The sequence below is a fragment of the Eleginops maclovinus genome, chromosome 6 (assembly GCF_036324505.1).
Source record: "Eleginops maclovinus isolate JMC-PN-2008 ecotype Puerto Natales chromosome 6, JC_Emac_rtc_rv5, whole genome shotgun sequence".
NCBI lineage: Eukaryota > Metazoa > Chordata > Actinopteri > Perciformes > Eleginopidae > Eleginops > Eleginops maclovinus.
In genome coordinates, this window is record NC_086354.1 from 18,081,621 (window position 1) to 18,105,006 (window position 23,386).

General features: G+C 40.0%; 1 protein-coding gene across 1 annotated transcript; it reads right to left on the reverse strand.

Annotated features, from left to right (window-relative positions):
• Positions 1–11,244: 11,244 nt before the first annotated feature.
• Positions 11,245–14,190, reverse strand: neurod6b (neuronal differentiation 6b). Its single transcript, XM_063886371.1, has 2 exons — positions 14,018–14,190; positions 11,245–13,721 (listed from the first exon to the last, which is right to left on the reverse strand). Exon 2 carries the CDS (start codon positions 13,714–13,716, stop codon positions 12,724–12,726), a length of 993 nt encoding a protein of 330 aa, XP_063742441.1. The 5' UTR covers positions 13,717–13,721; positions 14,018–14,190; the 3' UTR covers positions 11,245–12,723.
• Between the last annotated feature and the right edge of the window lie 9,196 nt (positions 14,191–23,386).

A 23,386-nucleotide genomic window follows, 5' to 3' on the forward strand; every position in this document is an offset into this window, starting at 1 on the left:
TTTAGTCATGTAATAGATAGCACAACAGGACATGACATAACATAAGATAGCATAAAATGACACAACACAACTTAACCTAACATGTCAAAAGATAACATCACATCACTTCAGATATCATAGCATAACACAATGTGACATAAAATAGCATAGCACAACATAACGTAACGTAACAACTTAACATAACAACAATAACTTAGCATAGCATAGCATAACATAACAGAGCATAGCATACAGTAGCCTAGCATATTATAGCATAGCAAAGCATAACATAACGTTCCATAACATGATATAACATAACATGTATTGTAATATATTTTAAAATGATGAGGTGAAAACTTACAGTAAGGCTATTAATATAGTAAAACAGCTGAATAACCAAGATGTGAAGTGAGTAAGTGAAGACAACAATCAGATCAACAATGAACAGAAAACTATTGAACCAAGATGTTGTATGTATTTTTTCATTTAGCTCATAGACATAATGTCCAACAGTATTGCCGTCCTCATATTTTCTGTCTACCATTTACAACCTGACATCATTAAACATCATATAACTGAACATGTTTTGGTCTCAAGAGGTTTTGCAGTGCTTTGAAAGGAAACATTTTGAGAACTGGACCTCCAGACCTGGCACTGACTCTTTATGCTCTACCCACTGAGCTAATATCCTACAGACCTTGCTTTTTGGCTTCCTCTTCCTTATCCTCAGGCTGCACCAGCTGCCGTCTACCTCCGACCACACTCCACGCCCCTGATATGTTGTCCTCTACCTGCTTTGTCCCTCCTCCTCCTCATTTGTAGGTGTTCTATCCCGCTTTTTGGCCGCAACTTTCCAAAAGGTGAACAGAAGTGATTTTCAATAGCACCGTGCATGACTAATGGTGGAAACATGTTAAAATCATCGCAGAAATGTCCTTGGGAAGACAAATGAATTTTCAGCAGAATAATTAACTTAATTAACAAATTTGCATGCATATTCATCAGGGCCATTGAAGTCTTTCCAGCTCAGCTTGATGAACGTTGCTGTGTAATAACCAGCTCATTTACATTCTGCCATCCACTGCCATTTGTGTGGATTACCGAGAAAAGGCAGTGTGTGTTTGTGTGTGTGTGTGTGTGTGTGTGTGTGTGTGTGTGTGTGTGTGTGTGTGTGTGTGTGTGTGTGTGTGTGTGTGTGTGTGTGTGTGTGTGTGTGTGTGAGATGCAAGGGTTACATTGTATGTGCACACACTTTTCTCTTTCCCTTAATATGTTGCAGAGAAAGGTTGATGAATTGATTTGAGATACTGTATAGTTGGATATACACCCCAATATTGGTCTCAGGTGCCACACACACACACACACACACACACACACACACACACACACACACACACACACACACACACACACACACACACACACACACACACACACACACACACACACACACACACACACATTGATGAAGAGCAAGCATTCATATATGCACATATTCATGCACACATACCTTGCGTGAATATAACTGTGTGCTCCACACCCATATCTCCTTGCATCCTCATCCCCCCCCTCCCCTCACCCCCTTCTCTCTGGTGGGCAGTTCTTGGCACCGATCCTGAGTCGTAAACCCTCCTGGGTTGCCAGACTGCGCGTTGTTAAAAACGTGAGGCCCTTCGTACCCCCTCCCCGTCTCTGCAGGGCAATCTTTAAAGGCAGCAAGGTGTGACGGCACAGACTGGCAGCTTGGCAGCCATGCCCGAGGATACCAAGGCTCCGTCAGCCGTGAACGGGCACCATCACATGGGCTCGCCTAACTAATACGCTCGCCGTACATGTGCCTTTCTCATGCCTCATCTGTGCCAGTCAGAGACAAAGGAATTCATTAAGAAATTTCACATGGCGTTGTTTTGTGATTTTGCCGGGATATAGTTAATTGGGAATTTCACAAGAGCTAAGGTAACTGAGGAAGAGATTAACCAAATGAGTTTGAAAAAAGTTAATTACACTCACTTGGCTGTGTGTGCTCTTGATCAGGTTGGGCAGGGAACAACAGGAAAAGTTATTTTACGGAAGCTTGTGCTGGATAATACCCTAACAATATGTTTCTCATTCTCGTCATGGAGTTTTCCTCAAATTTAGGTACCACTGAACAGTGTTAGAAAGAGACACTTCCCAGCAGGTTACCTACCAGCCTGTCAGAAATCTGCTGCATTACTAACATTAACATACGAACATAAAAAGAAATGCAAAGCAAATGCTTTTGGCACCTTTAACATTACCAATATGGTGTGCTGTCCTGATATATTGCAGGAGCAATTATCACATTTATTGAAGAAGAAAAACAGGCATTAAAAAAACAGCATCACCTGACACATAAAAACTTGTGATATTCAGCATACTTTCTTCCCTTTGCCTCTCTGATACTTTCTCCTACGCTTTTTATGCAGACATATGTTGACACTTGAAGCTGTTATCATAGCTGGAAGTGTGAAAGAGGATTGTTGCAGTAATATGCCGCTCTTGAGTGTTATGACAGTAAGATGCTTTTCCGATACAGAATTGGCATTTTCAAGTCTTGTCTGACAGTGTTTGTTTCCATACTGATAAAAGCAAAGCCAAGTCCTCAGATTAATTCCTCCAGAAATGCTTTCATAAATTCTTGGGTAGAAAACTTGTGTGATAAAATAATTCCCACACTCATAGAAGACTTATTGTCATTTTTAATTACATGTTTTACTCATAAAAAAAATCTCATTTATTGCGTCGCTTGACCCTCTTTGTTTTGAAGCTTCCACTGAAGCAAGACGAATACAAAACACAAACGGACCATTAAACTGACCTTCAAACTGGGCTCTATGAAAATCAAATGGCTGTCAGTACACCGATGGAGAAATTTACAGAACTACAGACCGTTTCCCTCAAGTGAGAAATACGAAAGATAAACATCAGATGCTCGTTTTCATGATCCTCCTTTTTGAAGTAACAACAACTCTCACAGCTCGGGTGAATAAATCTATGAAAGCTTCCATGACAGAACATGAAAGCAGGTTTTGCACGGATGGCAGCAGCAGACTCCCCTGCAGACTTGCTATGTTAGCCTGCTGATGTGATTGTTGCCTTTTTTTAATAGCTGCAGTACATTTTAAAACTTGCCGTCTGATCCCCTGCTGAGCTACACACACAAACATAGCCAGCCCTGTTTTACTGTGTTATACGAAGATAAAACGACACCTGGATTTGCCAGGACGGGATGAGGATCGTGCCTTCGAGGTAGATCTGCTGTCTGTCAGTTCCACAAACACTAACAGAAAAGTGTATTTGCAACATTAGCCGCAGAACTTGGCAAAGTCTAACAGGAAATAAAATGTTGTAACTTCTATGCATTCCTGCTTTTGATGTAGAGGGGGGGGGGGTGTATTTGACGATGGTACTGTTTGATGGTGCAATTGATGAGAAAGTTCTGAAGAAAGTCCCAAAGCCTCAGAGGAATTTGATTACCTCCATCCATTATCTGCACAGTGAGCAATCGCGAAGCTCACCATCTGTCATCCGTTTCATTTGCATCGTCAACACCTGCCCTGCCTGTTTATGCCTTCACATTTTTTATAAGCTGTCTTTCATGGCAGGGGGAAAATGTTGACTTTTCTTTCTAAATACATTAATTCCACAAGTTCAAAGAACATACTGAATGCAAACAACTTGGTTTATATCTTATAGAATATGGGATCTCTCTTTTTATTGCTGCAGATTTATTTTGAATATACATTCAAACTGCTTTTACAGCTTAGTGAACAATAAAGTGTAACATTTCATGGATAAATGGCCACAAGATAGAACAGATAGATAGATGGATGGATGGATGGATGGATGGATGGATGGATGGATGGATGGATGGACGGATGGATGGATGGATAGATAGATAGATAGATAGATAGATAGATAGATAGATAGATAGATAGATAGATAGATAGATAGATAGATAGATAGATAGATAGATAGATAGATAGATAGAGACAGACAGACAGACAGACAGACAGACAGACAGACAGACAGACAGACAGACAGACAGACAGACAGACAGACAGACAGACAGACAGACAGACAGACAGACAGACAGACAGACAGACAGACAGACAGACAGACAGACTGACAGACAGACAGATAGATAGATAGATAGATAGATAGTTCACTCAGTTTTCTTATAACACTCATCCTTCTGTTGTTATGAACGCATTGTGCTGCATGCACTCCCTCCTCTCTTCCTCCCACCCTTCTCAATCCTCCCCCATCCATCCATCCCGTCTCCCATATCCCCAGGTGGTGCCGACGGCTGCGGGGCCCATTAGCGACAGAATTCCTGCCTCCAGCAGGCCATGCGTGTCCCGAGTGACACATTTTTGGACCGGCACCAAGAATCCAACCCTCCGCAGACAGCTCACTTTCCTCTGCAGTCACCACAGTATGTGCATGTGTGGTGTAATACATGTGTGTGTGTGTGTGTGTGTGTGTGTGTGTGTGTGTGTGTGTGTGTGTGTGTGTGTGTGTGTGTGTGTGTGTGTGTGTGTGTGTGTGTGTGTGTGTGTGTGTGTGTGTGTGAGGGGGAGAGAGGCCTTGCGAACACAGCATGAGTCCCATAGGAAATGCTTGAAAGGCAGTATGGGACAGATTGGTGATGGCGCAGAATGGGCTTGAATATTAAAAAGAAACACCAAGATTTTCTACTACAGAGATTGTACATCGATGAGATGATTCTCCTGCTGGGTGGGAACATTTGTTACAGTCTTAACCTCTACAAAATCTCCAAATGTGCCTCTGCATGTCTTACACTGCATAGAAGTACTATCTTCGATAAAAACAACAACATTTAATTGGATTCTGCTGATGCACATTGTTGTTTGGTGATGCTTTTTGCCAGCTGATGCTTGTGTACTAAACCCTGCAGGGAAGAAGAGATCTACCTCAGGAGGAGATTGTTTATTAAACTTTGCATTCATTGCATTGAGTTCAAAATAGCAGTAGAGTGATTACCTCATCTGAATTGGGTGATATTTGATGGTCTATCAAGATTCTTATCAATCATAAGGGGAAGTGATTATGAAACAATACGTTATGAGTTAAGAAAGAGCAGCCAGTCTTTTTAGTATAGATATTATGAATGGATTCTTTCTCCATACTAATAGATAGTTAATTGTGAACCTAATGACTCCTCACAAAGTATTAAATAATTAGTCTAGATGAGCCAAGAAAAGTTCGTACTTGTTCTAACATGTTTAATGTAGGTGATTTCTCATTTCCAAATGTGGGAGATGGTGGTAAAACATTAGTGTCAGTAGAGCTTTCTAGAGTACTCATGTCTATCTATCTATCTATCTATCTATCTATCTATCTATCTATCTATCTATCTATCTATCTATCTATCTATCTATCTATCTATCTATCTATCTATCTATCTATCTATCTATCTATCTATCTATCTATCTATCTATCTATCTATCTATCTATCTATCTATCGTGGCGAAGTCCCTAGGGAATTGGCTTGGGAATCGGAAGGTCACCAGTTCAAGTACTCAGATCTTGTACTTGAATAAAAGTAGAAGTACCAGAGTGAAGGAATAATCTGTTACAAGTGAAAGTTGTGTATTTGACTTGTGTCCTCAAGTAAAACTACAAAAGGATTAGTATCAAAATATACTTAAAGTACCAAAAGTAAAAGTACTCCTTATGTAGATTGGTCCATTTTAGAATAATACATATTACATGTTTTGATGATAATTATTGATGTGTTTATCAAGCTAATTTTAATAACTTAAATTAGCTTGTGAATTTACTCCAGGTCTAACTAAAGTCTTATTTAAGAGTTAATCGAAATGTAACTAACAGTATTTAATAAATGTAGTGGAGTAAAGTAAACAATTTACCTCTGAATTGTAGCACAACATGAAAATACTCAAGTAAAGTACAAGTATATCAAAATTGTACTTCAGTAAAAAACTTGAGTAAATGTTTAGTTACTTCCCACTTCTGGTATTAATGTATAAATTATGACAAAGTGAAAACAAAACTTATAAAGTGAACACAGTGCAGTGCTGAACCCTACCAGGTGAGTCCCCTCCCCTCCCAAACAAGGAAACGTTAAGTGTCACTCAATTGTCCTATCTCGGCTTCCCTACATTGATAAAGGCTGAAAAGGTACAACAAACAAGTATTTATTCAACTCGCATCATGCCTAACTTCAGTGTATCATAACTTACCAAGAATCGGATTCATCAGATGTTACCACGGATCAAAATGAGACCATATCATCTATGAACGTCAGTTTTTAAACGACGATAAAGAGCAAAGTTGGCCCACAAAAGACCAGGTAAGTATTGTTTTTAGCCTAGCCGACTATGGGAAACGCTTTTGCTGTGATGAAGCAGTCGTGGTTAACTTGCGGACCCTATCGGCCAGAGGAGGGAGCAGTCAGCGGTTAAGACGTTATTAATATAAACAGTCATTTAAACGGTGTCTAAAAATCCCGCATAAATACAGGTTGTCATTAAGGATATACTCATAATAAGCAATATATATATATATATATATATATATATATATATATATATATATATATTATGCTGATGGGTCCGGTAGACGCAAGAAAATCCGTATTCAGACAGACAGTCAATCACAGATCTCACGAACTTCTTTTGTTTATGCCTGACGTTGATATAAAATATAGACAAAAAAGAAAGAAGTTATCCTGCAGAGTGACGGTAGTTATGTTAAGGGTTGTTATTATCTCTAATACGAAAGCTTCGTTTTCTCATTCTAAAATCATCTTTAGCCTATACAAAAACAAGGTAGCAATCTGAAAAGAATGAGATTTGAGATCTTAAACAGGGGCTATAGGTTTAAGACCCCAAACAGAACATTGTTGTATTCTTTAAACTTCTAGACTTCATATATTTTTTAACAGGAGTGGAAGTTGGCCATCTATCTATCTATCTATCTATCTATCTATCTATCTATCTATCTATCTATCTATCTATCTATCTATCTATCTATCTATCTATCTATCTATCTATCTATCTATCTATCTATCTATCCATCCATCCATCCACCCACCCACCCACCCACCCACCCACCCACCCACCCATCCATCCATCCATTTTATCTAAGTGTAATTTTTCCTAACTTTTTAACTTCCAATATGTTGATGGGTTGTTAAGTGGTAGTCCTCCACCTGGCCTCACTTGGACTTGCACAGTGCAGCCCAATGTGTTCATAACAACAGAAGGGTGAGTGTAATGCAAATTCCCGTTGTAACCTGCAGTTGAGTGAACTGTCTATCCATGTATCTTTCTAGCATCACTTTATCAGTGACATTAATGCCGTTATTGTTCACTAAGCTGTGAAAGCTGCTTGGATGGATTTTTAGTTCCCATATTCTTCTAGATATAACAACATGTTGGTGTTCAATGTGCTATTTAACCTTGTGAAATTAATACATTTAGAAGGAAAAAGAGTCCATATTTGTCCCTGACATTTCTCACACACCACAGTGCAGTCATGACTACCACACGCTCCTGTTCACAGTCGAGGGAATCGATTCCTCTCCACCCAACAGCACCGTGTCTCTCAGTGTGCCCTGAAATAGGGTGTTGCTGGGGTGTCAGAGGATCACACCCCTGTCTGCCTCCCACCTGCTCTAAAGCCCACCCGATACTCTCTCATAATGTAGCCACACACACTTTCTTACACACATGCGTGCACACACCAGTCGGAGTACCCCTAGACAAAGAGCACAAAGCACAAAGGTGATGTAGTGACAGATGCTCCTGTCACATACTTAGCATATCTCCACCTCCAAAATAGTGCAAGTGGAGTCTGACTCTCTCACTCCTCGGAAACCAACGCTCCTATTCATCACTCATTAATTTCCCGGATGGATAAAAGCAGCTCTTAAACCACAATCCTTCACCCAATATTTATCCAATCTGACCAAATATTATAATTAATGCCTCTGCCTCTCCTCTCTCCTTCAGGCCAATATATTCCCCTCTTCCTCCCTCCCTCTCTAACCTCTCAGTGCCAAGTTCACAGATAGAGAGAAAGTACTTCCTGTGAGAGGCCGGGCCGTCTGCCAGAGAGACTGATCCACCAATCTGACACGTTAATGAGATCCTGGCCCGTAGTACCGGAGTGTCAGGCCTCCTCTGCTGCAGCATCAGCCCTGCCGTGACCTGCAACACACACTCGCACACACACGTGTCTATACTCATGTGTAATTCTTTCACACATGCACCCACACACACAGAAATATAGGCATAAATGAATCCTAGTGAGTCTCTTTTCCAACACACACACACACACACACACAGTTTGAGGGGGGGTTCAGCTCCTTAAATCTGTCTAATTAAAACACCAAATCCCTCTACTCCCCTCACCCACAAACCCAATCCTCACTTCCCAGCCACACACACACACACACACACACACACACACACACACACACACACACACACACACACACACACACACACACACACACACACACACACTCGCACCACACCCTCCTCCATCCCCTCTGCCACCACCCCCGATTCCGCGGGAGAAATGATTATTAGGAATTTAATGGGGGAACGTTTCCCATCCCACACCATCTGGGGCTTGGGAATGGCACAAAATTTGAGGATGCTTGCCGACGTGGCGGGAACCATTATTTTCATTTTTTCTTGACTGGTGCTCCGATTTTCAGACATTGCTGTAAAAAAAAGCTCCTAATTACAATAAATTACCATGATATATTTCAAATATAAAATACATATACAGATTCATTTGTGTTCGGGGTTATAGGTGATTTCATAAAACTTTTCTCAACTTCTGAGGTGACTGTAGTCCTTCTGTAACTTCTCCCTATAGAAACACATTGTTTGTTTTGCACTAATTATGACATTACATCTCAGATTGCAGATTCACCTCTGTACGATATATATCCTCCATTCCTGTCCTTCACCTCCCACACAGAGCCGGGCCATATGCTCCCCCTCTCTCTTTCCTTATACTTATTTCTCCCCCTCCCTGCCTCGCTCTCTCTCAACGCAGCTTTAATGAGCTGCATGAATGTAGGGGTACGTGTAGACGTTTGACCCCTTGCTAAACTGCTGCACGCCGCCCTGTGGACCCTGTGGGCGTGAAACTCCCCCTCCCCTTTCTCCCTCAACTCCTCCTCACCCTCGTCAGCCTCTCTGTGAGGCCCCAGGAGGGATTTAAATCCTCCCGTGCATACGTATATTCACACACACACAACGCCTGGTAGGAACAGCAGTAAGACTGACATGGTGAGAATTTTACTGAATGGGATAAATAAGGCCTGGTAGTGACGGATGGAGGGGGCTAAACAGCTGATTTTAGGGCCCCAGAGGGACCTCCTGTAACCCGGACTTCCAGTTTAATGATGATATAGGGGAGAGAGGGATGAGTGAGGGAATGAAGATGAGAAAACAAAACCTTTTCTCAATAAAAAATCAAAAACCTTAATGTTTCTTTTTTTTTTTACAAGTTGAGTTGCTGGAAAATCAATTCACAAAAAAACAGCACTGATATCTAAATCAACAGAATGCAAGCTTTAACACCGTTTTACATTATTTGAAGTTAAATACCCAGTTTTCTGGTTTGTGAAATCAGTATCAGTAAAACTGATTCATTATATGAGTAGTTCCATTAGGCTTACTTTGGGTTTCCATAGTTTTTTAATTAAAATGTTTGCTCTTTTAGCTCTCAACAATTAAATTAGCTCAAATGTTGGTACGGATTTGATCTTAATGTCGTGTGCATCTTTAAAACAGATATGATGATGTGATTTAACGCTAGAGCACTATCAATTTCTCTATAGAGATTAAAGAGAGCAAGAGTTTTACGATTATTTGCAAACCCTTGTCCATGATTCTCATTAGTTCAACTTCCACGTAATTTAATAAATGCTGAAATAGGTAAATTTCTTCCTCTTCCTGTTTCTCTTCTTATCCTTTTTCTTTTTCTTGTGTCATGTCACATACAGGTCTGTAGGTTCTTTCTCAAACTGCTTTTCATGTAGTTCACACACTATTTCTCACATAGCTGTCTTCCCCTTAAAGTCACATTTAACTCATTATCAAATGTCAAAAAGACAGCCAGGGTTCATTACAGAAAGGTGCTGAAAGCTGTTCAGATGTTATCTGAGGTTAGTTTCTTGACGTTAACTTTAATTTCAGTGGCGTCTTAAGCTTTTAAATATTGCTTTATATTAAAATGCATTTTGTTCCTGTGTTATTTTAGATGTAGTTTTTGAATTAGGAATACATTAAGACTTGGATATATGTCGGTGCCTTATCCAAATGGTTGAATGATCCGCATCTTTCGTGTGGGTCGCTGAAGTTTCTCTGAACGCTTTCCATGATTGGAGTGAGAGTCACATAAATGAATTTAGCTGTTTCACCCGGTTTTAATAATGACACATTTGGCAGGAAACAATATTTGTTAAGTGAAACCATTTTGCGTGTTCTTTCTTCCACTTATTATATACAAAGTATAGTTTTGTTTACTATAACATGCAAACGGTGCGTATCACCAGGCGTATGTTTGTATATAAACCCGATTGTTTAGGATCATCTAAAGAGCAGGAGAGCGAAGTCAAAGAGATTTTTACGCATACTGGAGGAAAATAAACTTTTAGTTTTTATTTTAGAGACGCGGGCCAGATTTAACTGACGTATCTCCAGGGATTACCAGAGGACTGTGATCTCTGGCTGACATCCAATACCTCGTGGGCAATTTTTTCACAAATCAGCCATCTGATCAACTGAAATTAAATTAAATTATATCGACAAGCCCATTTCAGACAAAGCATTAAAAAAACTCCGCGTTATATTTTTGTAGCGTAGCTATCACAGATGTGTGTTTTTTACGTCAACTGTTTCATTTAAAATCCCAATTTAAGTCAAGCTACATTTGTCTCGTTTTAAAAGATAATTGATAAATGCCTTCTTACAGTTTGAAACTCAGCATATATTAAATATATACCTTATCCACATCGTGTGTTGCTATTGGCCTACACGCAAGGCCTTTACGCACTGTCACCTGAAACCCATACGGTTACAATGTTATTAAAAGAATCACTTCCGCAAAATAAATACAATTATGCCCGGGGCTTTTTTTTTAGATTTATTAATATTACATTTATTCAATTGCCATTTTCTTCCTGTCGATCGTTTCATAGAAAGTCAAGAAGCTGCACATAAAGCCCCTCACAGCCTCTTCATTTTATTGAGACAAACACATCACAAAACATTAACACATTACTTCACGAATATTTCGATCCATAACGAGTTTTCAAGAGTGTGTGTGCTAAAGAGAGAAATGAAAGTTCGAAATATCATCCAATAATCATTCTTCAATCGGGTAATGTTACAAAATCAATTTATGGGGGCACAGTCACCAACATTGTGCAGGAATACATGAAGTGCATCACTCTGTAAAAAGTTCACATCAAACTATCCAAAACTGTCAATTCGTTGCATATTGATGTCAGCATCTCTTTTTTTTTTTAAGGCATGTTTTTCAGATCCATATAGTTTGGAAACATCTTGTTCACCTCACACAAAATTATTTTACTTCCATCTGCAGTGAAATATACAACAATGCAACAGAAACAAACTTTAACTGTATGGAAATTCACATGTCAACTTTTGAATTTTACAATATTTGTTTGAATTATATATTATCCACATTCAAATTGAAGGACTTTTAATAAATAAGCTTAAATAAATAAATGAATACAATAATAATTTACATTCACCGAGATGCCACACTATTTACTCCAAACACAAATGCATTTAGTTTCTAACTTTCTTCCCCAAAAACCTCCTGTATTTATAGGACCAGTTCAGATGACATCATCATCAGGTCTCCTAAACACGTGCACCAAACAGCTATTTTTATAATTCATTTTGTGTAGGCCCTAATTGTCATCATTTTTTATATATATTACATAATGAGAAACGCCTTGTGAATGGAAATAGACATATATCATTGTTCAAGCAAAGATTGCATTTGGCTGCCTTGCATAGCTCAATTGACCTTTATTGCTAACAGACTGAATCTCTGAACTCCAATCATGTTTCAGCAAACTTCCCTGATGAGGCGAAGCGTAAATATTCTTCCCCGGTTGTTTTATATAGCCGATTCTATTTCGCCACGAAAATCATTTTACTGACTGCTGGGAACCTTATTAAGAAGCAGAACATCGAATTAATCGTCACGATATTAGCTTCAGATAACCCACATAATGGCTTACATCTGCAGTGCAGCCATTAACAAATACATATAATACATTCCTACTGTAAAACAATGTGTGTACTTAACGAATTTCTCTCCATTTGTGGTTTTCCATATGTAAAACAAATGGGCCAGTGAGCGTTTATATTTTAATGTTCGTTGATTGAATCAGAGATCTGCCTTTTAGATGGAAATCCTTTCACTTGTTTCCAAAGCAAAAGCGTCCGTTGTCTTTTTTTCCTGCCTTATTGACACACGTTTTGAGAAGTAAATGATCATATCGAATTTGCGGACTTATCATGGCTCAAAGTAAAAACAAGACATCATCATACAATGACTTGTTTAAATGGGCATGTTTTGCAGTGCATCAGCGTGTCTGGAGTCCACTCTTGAAATCTGCGGGGGGAAATTGCATCGCTTCTGAAACCTGAACTTTGTCCAGCTGATTGATTAATTGTGGAAAGAACCATTAACTTCCCCTTGTGCTTGGAAGGACTGGCTGCGGACGTGCAGATCGTAGGGGAAGCGGCCCTCTGGGGAGACTCGGTACATGGAGTTGTGCGCAAGAGCCGTGCGTCCTGGCGCACTGCAGTAGCGCATGCCATAGCTGCTTTTCCCGTAGTCTGGCGGATCATCGTGTTTAAGGGAGAAGATCCCGTTAAAGTTCATCGGGGGGCTCATCTGCCCGTCGAAATGCGGACTCCCGCTCTCAGGGGATGGGTTTTCGTAGTAGGGCTCATACGCACCGCTGTAGCTGTAGTGTCTGAACGGCTTGGCACCTCCGTCCACGCTGCTGCCGCTGTGTCCAGGGGGCGTGTTCACGTCTGAGCCGGGGTACGGGTACATGGCATCGTATGGCGATCTGCCAGAGAACATGACCTCTCCGTTGTGGTCTGTGAGGAAATTTCTCGCGTTCAGCTGCAAACAACCGGCCACCAAGTTGGTCGTGGGCTGAGATAATCCTTTGCACAAAGTCTGAACGAAGGCGAGCAGGTCCGGTCTCTTCCCCGCGCTCAGAGTCTCTGACAGGGCCCAGATGTAGTTCTTAGCCAGTCTCAGGGTCTCGATCTTGGACAGTTTTTGAGTTTTTGAGTAGCAGGGCACAACTTTGCGAAGGCTCTCCAACGCGTCGTTCAAGCCGTGCATCCGGCACCTCTCCCGGGTGTTCGCTTCATGCCGCCGTACTTTGGTCCTGTCGAACTCCTTACCGGACTTCTTTTTTCGTGGGCCTCGCTTTTTAGGAAGCCCGTTGTCATCCTGCTCGCTCTCCCTCTCCTCCTCCTCTCTGTCGGACATGTCGTCCTCTGCCTCCCTCATATCAGAGTTGGACCTGTCGTGTTGTCGCTCCTTCTCCAGGCTCTCAGGCAGGCTTTCACGGGGATAATTGGCACCGAACCGCGGCTCACGCATCATATGAGGTTCCTCGAATGGCAATGTCAACATATTTCCTGTAAAATCAAAGCCACAAAACATAAACCATGAGGACAGAGTACAACACAGACTCCGTTTGAAGGTTGCCAGTTAATTACATAGGTCCTCCCAAGAGGAAGAGGAACAAATTGGCAAGCAAGGCCAATGTCACCTTTTCAAAGACAACCAACTTCATTGTAAAAAAAGAACCTTGTTTAAAGGCTTTTGTCACATATTTAGTGATAATACTTGATAAAGCCACATTGGGTTTTTTTTTGCTTCTGTTTAAAAACAAACATCTTCATTAATAAATAAGACACATATTAATACTAACCTCAAGTCAGTTTGCACCATGCATGTTCCCAAATATCTCCTCTGAATCTGCGCTGCAGCTTCTTCTCTTGCAAACCACAGATTATGAGAAAAAGCAGAACTGTGCGCACTCTCTTCTCTCTGCTGGTTGTGTTGAGCTCTCCCTCTTCCACTGCTCTCTCTCTTCCCCTTCCCTCTCTCTTTGAGGAATGACACTCATGCCAACAGCGGGTACCCATGCCATCTGCCGCTGACGTCTTGTGGCAGGCGAGACCACGTGTTCACTGTCCCACGGGATCTCCATATCGTACCGATCATCTGGCAGCTCCGGTAATGGGCACCGGGAGGGCCGCGTTTACCGTCAAAAAACACAGACCGGAGAGGATAACAACTAATATCTGCATCTCTGTGTCTAAGAAAGATAAATTAATGTCGTATTGCCTGAAAAAAAACGGAGATTGTGCGAGTTTGAAGGCATTTTCAACAGGTCAGATAGACAGATACATAGATAGATAGATAGATAGATAGATAGATAGATAGATAGATAGATAGATAGATAGATAGATAGATAGATAGATAGATAGATAGATAGATAGATAGATAGATAGATAGATAGATAGATAGATAGATAGATAGATAGATAGATAGATAGATAGATAGATAGATAGATAGATAGATAGATAGATAGATAGATAGATAGATAGATAGATAGATAGATAGATAGATAGATAGATAGATAGATAGATAGATAGATAGATAGATAGATAGATAGATAGATAGATAGATAGATAGATAGATAGATAGATAGATAGATAGATAGATAGATAGATAGATAGATAGATAGATAGATAGATAGATAGATAGATAGTTTTTAATTGAAATAATAAATAGAGAACACATTTAATTAAAGACAACTGGAAACAGTGATGATTAAGCTTAAACTAAAACGACATAATTAATAGAGCAGAACTCAAGTTTTGGGGTAAATAAGCCCCTGCTATCAAAACTGAATGTCTTCTGAATAGTTGGAAATAGAAATCCTCTTTCAACACACATGTGCACAGCCCCTTACACACTTAATATGTTTTCTCCGCATAGTATTAAGAGTAGATATTAGAACATACAGCGCCCGGGAATCCGTGTGTGAGGGGTGCCTTGCTCAAGGGCACCTGGTCAGTGCCTATAAGAACTGGCACCCCTCATAGTACTCGTCCACAGTCCTTACTTGGTCCATTCTGGCACTTGAATTGACCACACTTAGGTTTCCAAGCCAAGTCCCTAAAGGCCATGTATTTTTTTCCAAAATTATAAAAACTAGCAACAACACACACACTGTTTAATGCTACCATACAGTATAACATCGGTTGGAAAAGCAAGATATTACATTAAACAAAACCGATTAGAAATGCATTTCTGACAAGAAGCTCAAGGAAAACACAAGGCATGTTGGTACATGGAAGATTGAAATTATAGAGAGATATACTCCAGCCTAATAATTCTAATGTTGTGTTCAGGGTCCTGTTAATCAGCTCTTAAAGGACACCAAACACTGATTCTTAATTTTATGAGAATTGTTAGATACAAATTTAAAATAGTGAAAAATGTCTGTTACATTTTCCCGGAGTAGAGAGTTTTTCTTATCCAACCAACAATTTGAACCTAAAATATTCAGATTATAAGAGAAAATCATGACACCCTCACATTGGAGAAGCCACAACCAGAGAACCTTTGGCATTCATGCTTTAAAAAACGCCTTCAACCATTAACCAATTATCAAAATAACTGTATTTTAGTTTTGTAATTGATCGCCTAATCGATTAATTGTTACACTTTTATAATTCCTGCTGGCCCTTCCCGTGCAGAGGATGGTGTGGTACCGGGGAGGCGGCACAGTGTTGGTACCTCAGGACCGTACACATTAAGTACACCCCGTGGAAAAGGCCCAGTGGCACGCTGCCAAATCCACACAGGGGCACAGCTGGCACTCGATATGGGTATATGCACTCCTCAGTTATGTGGAACACACACACAAGCGCACACACAATGTCTTCCGGTGAATGACCTTGTTGCAAGGAGAATCAATTACAGCGGCTTATCAATCTCTCTGTATTGGACATCGATCAGCAGTACAATGATGACACCTTAGTGTGAGGTCAGAGTATAAAGGGACCACACCGAGGCAAAGATAGTGAGCAACAACGACAGCATATACACACACTGGTGATTCTACATACCTGAGACAGAGCATGACACATGTGTGTTAATAAAAATACAGGCAATAGTGTGTGAGCGTGCATGTGGACAAAGATACTGTACACACACCCAAAAAAGAAAAATACTAACAAAAAAAATCCTTTCATCACTGCCTCCCCCCAAAAATGCCTCAGCTGGTCTGCTGTTCGTTCTGGTCGAACACACACACACACACACACACACACACACACACACACACACACAGCACACACACACACACCCACCCACACCCTAGCATCTGATGAGTCAAACTCCCCATCTCAGACTAATCAGTTGACTGCACTAATTGCAAATGCAAATATGCAAATTTATATTAATTAATTACTCCACTAATTAGTTCTCTTGTCTTTTCAGGTAATAAATCACGGTGTGGTTGAGAGGGAAAGCGAGAGACATGGCAGTGATCTTTTGTCTGCTAGAAATCCTTTTTTTTAACAGGTCCGAATCGGATGTTTTGAAGATGTATTTTTTTATCAAAAAACTGTCCTAACTTTTTTTGTTCCTAAACTAGTTATTTACTTCAATTGATATTTTAAGTGTCCTATTTCAAGAGTGGAAGCTTTGTAATTTGAGAGGTATATCAAATAGCAGAGGATGGTAAATCAGGGTATCTCGCTGACAGTTCTTTGCTGTCAGCTCTTTTAATTATCACATTATCAGCTTTTATAGGCACGGTGCGTGGTGCGAAGCTGCAAATGAAGGCGCCACTGATCGCACGCTGAGACGCAAGCGTTTCTCAATCACTGTCTGTAGCTTATGACAGCGAGGTGGAGTGGTTGAGGGTGTAGTAATGGTGATGGTGTGGTGATACAAACGTGATTCTGTCCAGGATCTAATTCACTGCATCACTTTTTATAGATCATTCCTTAAGTGAGGCAGAAGAAAGCTGGAAAATGAACCCTAAAGGCAAAGCATGTCTTTTTTTAATCCTGACACTTACTCCATAATGAGCCTTCTGCTGTCAATTTTCAGTTCCTCAACAATTTAACAACTCCCCCTCTTTAGTTTGCATTGCTTTATGTTGATGTGCGTGTTCACTTTCACAAAGCCAAATAAGGATTTAATTTACTGGTCTCTAAAAGAAGTGCAACGCATTTATTCTGAGTACTTTATTATACCTACTACGCGGATGAGTGCCTCTGTCTCTGCTGTTAAATTTAAAATGCTCGCTCAGACACTATAAACCTGTTGTTGCAGGATTAATATCTTATAAAATGCTCGTAACATTAATGTGTTAATAGATAACGGCATTATTCTTCCTGTAAAATCAATTTGCTGTTGCAGATCAGTTGTATATAAAAAAGTGTATGGCAGACAAAGTTGTATGAAACATATCAGGTGACATAACGTTGCAAATTAAACTAGTTTAATTAGTTAATGTCTCAGACTGGGTTGGTTTTATATGCAAGAAAAATGAACACAAACAATGCATGAAAGAGCTCAAACAGTATTTGGTTGAAATGTACTGTCAGGTATTTAGGGAAACCTAGCATTTGTAAAAAAAAAAAAAATCTCCCATGTTTAGAGTTTTCTTCATACAGAATAATATGAGGGAGACACGACTTTTACACAACATGTATGTTAAGGAACAAGAGCTACATACTTATAGTGTGTTTAGTGATAATCTATTAGTTGTACAGGGATTTCAGTGGGACTGTTTGGTCAGAAATAAGCCATTAAATTATAAGGAAAAAAACCAGTCAATTTGTAGGGGATTGCAAGTCATTAAGAAGAACAGCTAAATGTCCAGGATGTAAATGACGTGTCACTATTTTAATAGGACATTGACATGATTCAAAAGGTAAAACACTCTTAAGTGGACAAGTTTCCTCTCGGTTTCAGGAGTGAAACACATCCCCCCACCAGCCAGCGAAGGCACGGTTGCAGCGCGGTGGATGTGCAGAGGAGGGCTGAGGATTGTGGGACTGATTACCAGAGGCCAGATCCTGGACTGGTGTCCTCCAGCTGTGCTGTTCTACCCAATTAGAAACTCCATATGCTGCCCCACTCAGCTGCCTGCAGTGGCCACACCTCCCACCCACACAGGTGGGAGCACTGTGTGTTTGTGTGTGTGTGTGTGTATGCATTTGTTGTGTAGACAAACAACACAACAGTCCGCTCACAAGGTAAGAAGCAAAGTTTCTCCTGTGCCCAATATTGTATCCAATATTTTTCAACATACAGCAAAATAATCAACCCACAGATCTAATTTAATTTTGTGTGATGGCCCATAGTACTCTCTTAATCCCAACCCGTTTCCTTACACCCAAACAAAGTAACTGACTGTCACTGCTCCTTTGATAGGAAACACAGGTATTTAGGTGGGCGGCATAGAAGTGCTAATAGTATTAAAATATGGGGATATGAATAATGGATATGTTTTTGAAGATGTATAATGTAAAGATGTTAGTCCCATTTTCAGACAGAGATGGGATGCAGACGTGAAATGTTGCTGCAGGCGCCCGTTTCTTTTTCAAAGCACAATCTGTTCACACACGTTCAAAGTGGCTGTGACAATCTGTTGTGGTAGAAAGCGACACTTCCATACCCAGAAAGTGATAGGATAAATGAAAGTGTGTCGGATATTTTACAGAAAATAGTCAGAACTCATATTGTTATTGTTTGAAATGTATGATAAACTCGGGATGTCTTTTCTGACCGTGACTTACAGACTAATGTCAAGAAATGTCAATAAGGGAATTAACAAAGACACATTATTTATATTCTATGACACCAAGGGCGTTTTTGTTGGTAAAACTATCTTAGTTCAGAAACAAGAAGCTAAGGAAAATAGCTTTTTAAAAGTGTTGTATGTATTTGTTTCTACTGACTTTTACGCTAGTAGCAGCTCTGGTTTTTTAACCTGAGCCTGAAGCCAGGATAATTGACAGGGCTGCAAAGTTGTTTTCTCACCTAATCGACACTCTAAGTGTTGATATGAAATCTTTTTCTACTTCAACTGTCCTCAAATCCCCATCGCCTTGTTCGTTTGAAACTATCTACTCTTAACAGGGTGGCACAGGAAGAGTTTTGTGTGTTCAGTGCAAATTAAGCTGAAACCAAGTACATTATGTTAGTGGAAAACAGTCATCTGTTAGCTTACATTTATACCATTGTGTCACATGCTGCCATTGGGATAATCCACATTGAGTAGATATTGATTTTGCTGGCACCATAACAAAGACAAGTATTGTTTGAAATGCCACTTTCCATCTTTTACTGCAGAGACAAGGCAGAAGCTGTTGAATTACCTTAACTTTCTTGAATGATAGTTCACAGTGAAGCTACAGCCTGGACACTGTTAGCTTAGGGCAAAGACAAGAAACAGGGAAACCACAAACCTTACTCCATAATCATAAAACCTATTTCACACGTCTATTTTCACCAGTCCTGATGAGAAGATCGCCACCACTGTTAATGTTTAGACTATAGTGTAAGAATTTAGCTTACAATGAATGGAAGTAAACACACATCTCTTAAACTCACCAAGTTATCATTCAGAATTAAAACAGCCCTGCGTTGAGAATGAAAGATTGAAAAAACTCATCATTCATTTCCACTATATTCACCCCTGAATGTATGGAATACCTCCAACTACTCCTCCACTCTATTAAACCCCATTTTAATGCTGCTGGAGATATCTCGACATGACATCACGCCATCTGTGTTTAACCCGTTTCAGCGAGAACGAGCAACATGGCGTGGCTGTGTTAAATTGGTTTGGAGGTTTATTTAAAGCTGAATGATGAAAAACAGATTTCAAATAGGGTCAACTTAAAGACAGAAAGTTAAATCCATAATAAATGTTCTTTGTTGGCTGTTTGTTTGAATGTTGTGAGTACCTGAATCAGCGGCTGATGAGAGGAGATCTTTTGGTCAAGTTAACAAAAGGTGGGAGAAGTAATGAGATCATGTGGTAAAGAAAACAGTACAACACTTGAAAAATGATCAAACAATGCAACTTAACTGCGGCTGATTTGCATTGTGGTTGATGTAGGTGCCAGATACTGAAATATATAGAGAAAGAAATGAAGACAAACATTTAAATGAACCAAACGAAAGCCCTCTGCTTGCTTGAATGTCTCTGATCCCATCCAGTTTATATGAGTTTTACATCCATCAGTTGATTTGATATAATCAGTCGATAATGTGCCTTTTTATATCCGAAAGGACAACATGAATCTTAGGTAATCTCCCAAAACATTCTGGACCAGGACAGCCGGGGATTGTCTTAACATCCACTTAATTTTATATTAGCAAACCAGCCTAAATCACAGTAATCATGAAATATGTAGCAGAGAAGTAGTTTAAAGTAATGGAATTAGTCAAGTTTAGTGAATCAAAACTACACTGCAGTACAGTTAATGTACTTCTAGTGCTCAGAGTTAATGCCTAAACACATTCGGTAACAACTTTTCATTTTTCTAAATTAACTCCTCAAATATTTCTGTACTTCTATCAGTGCCATGGATTGTACTGGAGAGATTCCCACTTTCACAGCAGATCTTTGTCTGCAGACATCAGGGAGTTAAATGCCCTCTGTAGCTTCTGTCATCTGCTGTGTCTCAATGCTGGAGCCATGACGGGGATCCGCCCGGCCCCCTGTGCCCACCTGAGGGGGGGGTTACAGTTGGCAGCCACGGCCCCTCACCTGTCAGGCTTCCAGAGAGGATCCTCTCCGCTGCCAGCAGAAATAGCTTCTTCCTGTTCGGGGTTTGCCCCCCCAGTCAAGATGAGGGACGCTCGGCTCTTTAAGAGTTGGGCCAATTCCCAGACACACCAGCAGCTCGTGCCACAGGGCCCTTTGATTCTGGGCTCTCGATCAGTCACTCTAAATAGTGCTCTGTGCTTTTTCCAGTCGATAGACAGGGTTTAATTTTTATTAAACAGCTTGATATGCGATGTCTACTTTACATGTTGCGTGATGTGGCCGTGTGTAGTTAAGTGGTAAGAACATGCTGTCCGTTCTGGTTAGGTCAGAGGATGGGTTCCCAAAAGGCCAGTCAGTCAGCAGCCTTGCTGTGATATCATTAGATTTTATTTACAGTATATATTTGCTTTATATTTGGCCGCATTTATTTATGATTTTTTATTAAGTTAATAATAATGCCAAATATTTTTAAGTTCCAGCTCTTACATGTGAGGACCTGCTGCTTTTCTTTTTCTTATTTGACAATAAATGAGGTGATATGTGGGTGTTTGTTGGACAAAACAAGCCATTTTCAGACTTCACATTGAGCTATGGTTATTTAAATGAAGACTTTTTACATTTTCCAACATAATTTTATAAGAAACTTTTCGTCAAACAGATTATCAGCTCATTGCTCCATCATGAAAACAATCTTTTACTGCAACTATATGTTATTTACTGTAATATCTACCATGTGATAGGAGGACAATAATTGAGAGTTTTTTGTCTTTTTAGATGCCTTCACATTTGCATGCCTGCATATGTTTTACATGTATAATGTGCAGTCGAGCTCATCCTTCTCACAGGTGTGGCTGTTTTCCTTTTGATGAAGGAAAAGCAAACTTATTAGCAGGTCCAGGTAACATCAGAGCAGCAGTTCCCGCCAGTGGCCATGTGATTAAATCACAGCGCAAGTCTCAGGGAGCCGGGTAATGAAGGGACAGTCTGGATGCCTTCACACCCCTCCCTCCTCCTCCTCCTCCTCCTCCTCCTCCTCCTCTTCCTCCACCAAGTCGTACTGGAGCTCAGCCAGAGCATGGGACAGGAGGTGGGGTGGAGCACAAATACCAACACTCTCATAATGGACAAACTGCATTTGCATGTATGAGAGCAAATGAGGACCAAGACATACATGTTGTCTGTTCAAAGCGTGCTAATACACACAGTCTTGAGTATATAAATCCACAAGAACACACACAAAGAAAGAGATTTGATGTATCTGTAAATTGGCTTTCACAAAATCATAGTACTGCCACCACATGACACACAGTCGTGTTTATCCAACCACTCTTGACTGGAGCTAATACCAGGAAAAGAGAAACTAATTTGCACATTTTACTTCCAAGCAGATTGACTATTTAAAAGAATAATGACCAAAAACAAAAGCTTTATAAATCAGCGAGCCAAAACTAAAAAAATAACAACCACAAATCTTACTTTGCAGCCTCACCATATTCCTGAATCATGCCAAAAATAAGCATTAAAAGCTCTTTAAAATACGGTTGATAGCTTTTGGTTACAGGCAGTCTCCATTTTCATGCCTGGCAATGGTCTTTTATGGCGAGGGACCTAATACAAGATTTCTGTTCTAGTGCAAACACAGTGGCCATGGGCACCAAGGAACAGCTGCCGTATAATTGAATTAACATTCGCCTTCTGCTGCGGCACTCAGCACTGTGCTGAGAACTCGTACACATCCCTCCACCAGCTCCATCAACCTGCCCATGAATATGCATGCTGCTTGTGATAAATATGCGTTGGGTGTGTAATGTTTGTGGAGCTGCCTATATGGTGGATAAAGAGCTATATACTGACTGTCTTGGGAGTGTGACACGGTATACATCAAGTCAGTTGATCATTTTTTAGTGCTGCGGGCCTCTGAGCCGGAGAGACGTGGAGCTGGTGGAGATTCAGTGGGATTTAAAGTCTAACAGAGACATCTAGTGGATTATTGCATGCTTAACAAATGTTCAGTTATAGACGCTGATGTGTTTCAGTAATATAAGTACTCCTGTTTTAATTCTAATAATAGATCAATTATATAAATGTATCTTTACAGATTAGTTGCATGTTTTCTTTAAACAACTACTCATAACATATCTGAATGCCTGAATTCTTCCTGTCAACCCACCACTGGCTTTGTTTATATAATGTTTCGAAAAGGGTCAAATTTTCATATAAAAACAATGTAATGATGTAATCTGAAGTATTTGACACAAACTCATACGAAAAAGCTACTTTTTAAAAATAGCTTTTATGTGATTTTATTTCGTTTTATTATTTTCTATTTATTTTAGATGCTTTTGATTGGTACATTTTTTGTCTGTATTTTAACAGTGTTCTGTTTTATATGTAAGCTAAAATATGTCAGGAATGCATTAAGCAAAGTTCACGTCTGAGTTCAGGGATGAAAGGGTGCTAGATGTTTACGCTAAAGTAAAAGTACTG

Coding starts and splice junctions, on each gene's coding strand:
- neurod6b (XM_063886371.1), bottom strand. CDS start 13,716: ATGTTGACATTGCCATTCGAGGAACCTCATATGATGCGTGAGCCGCGG.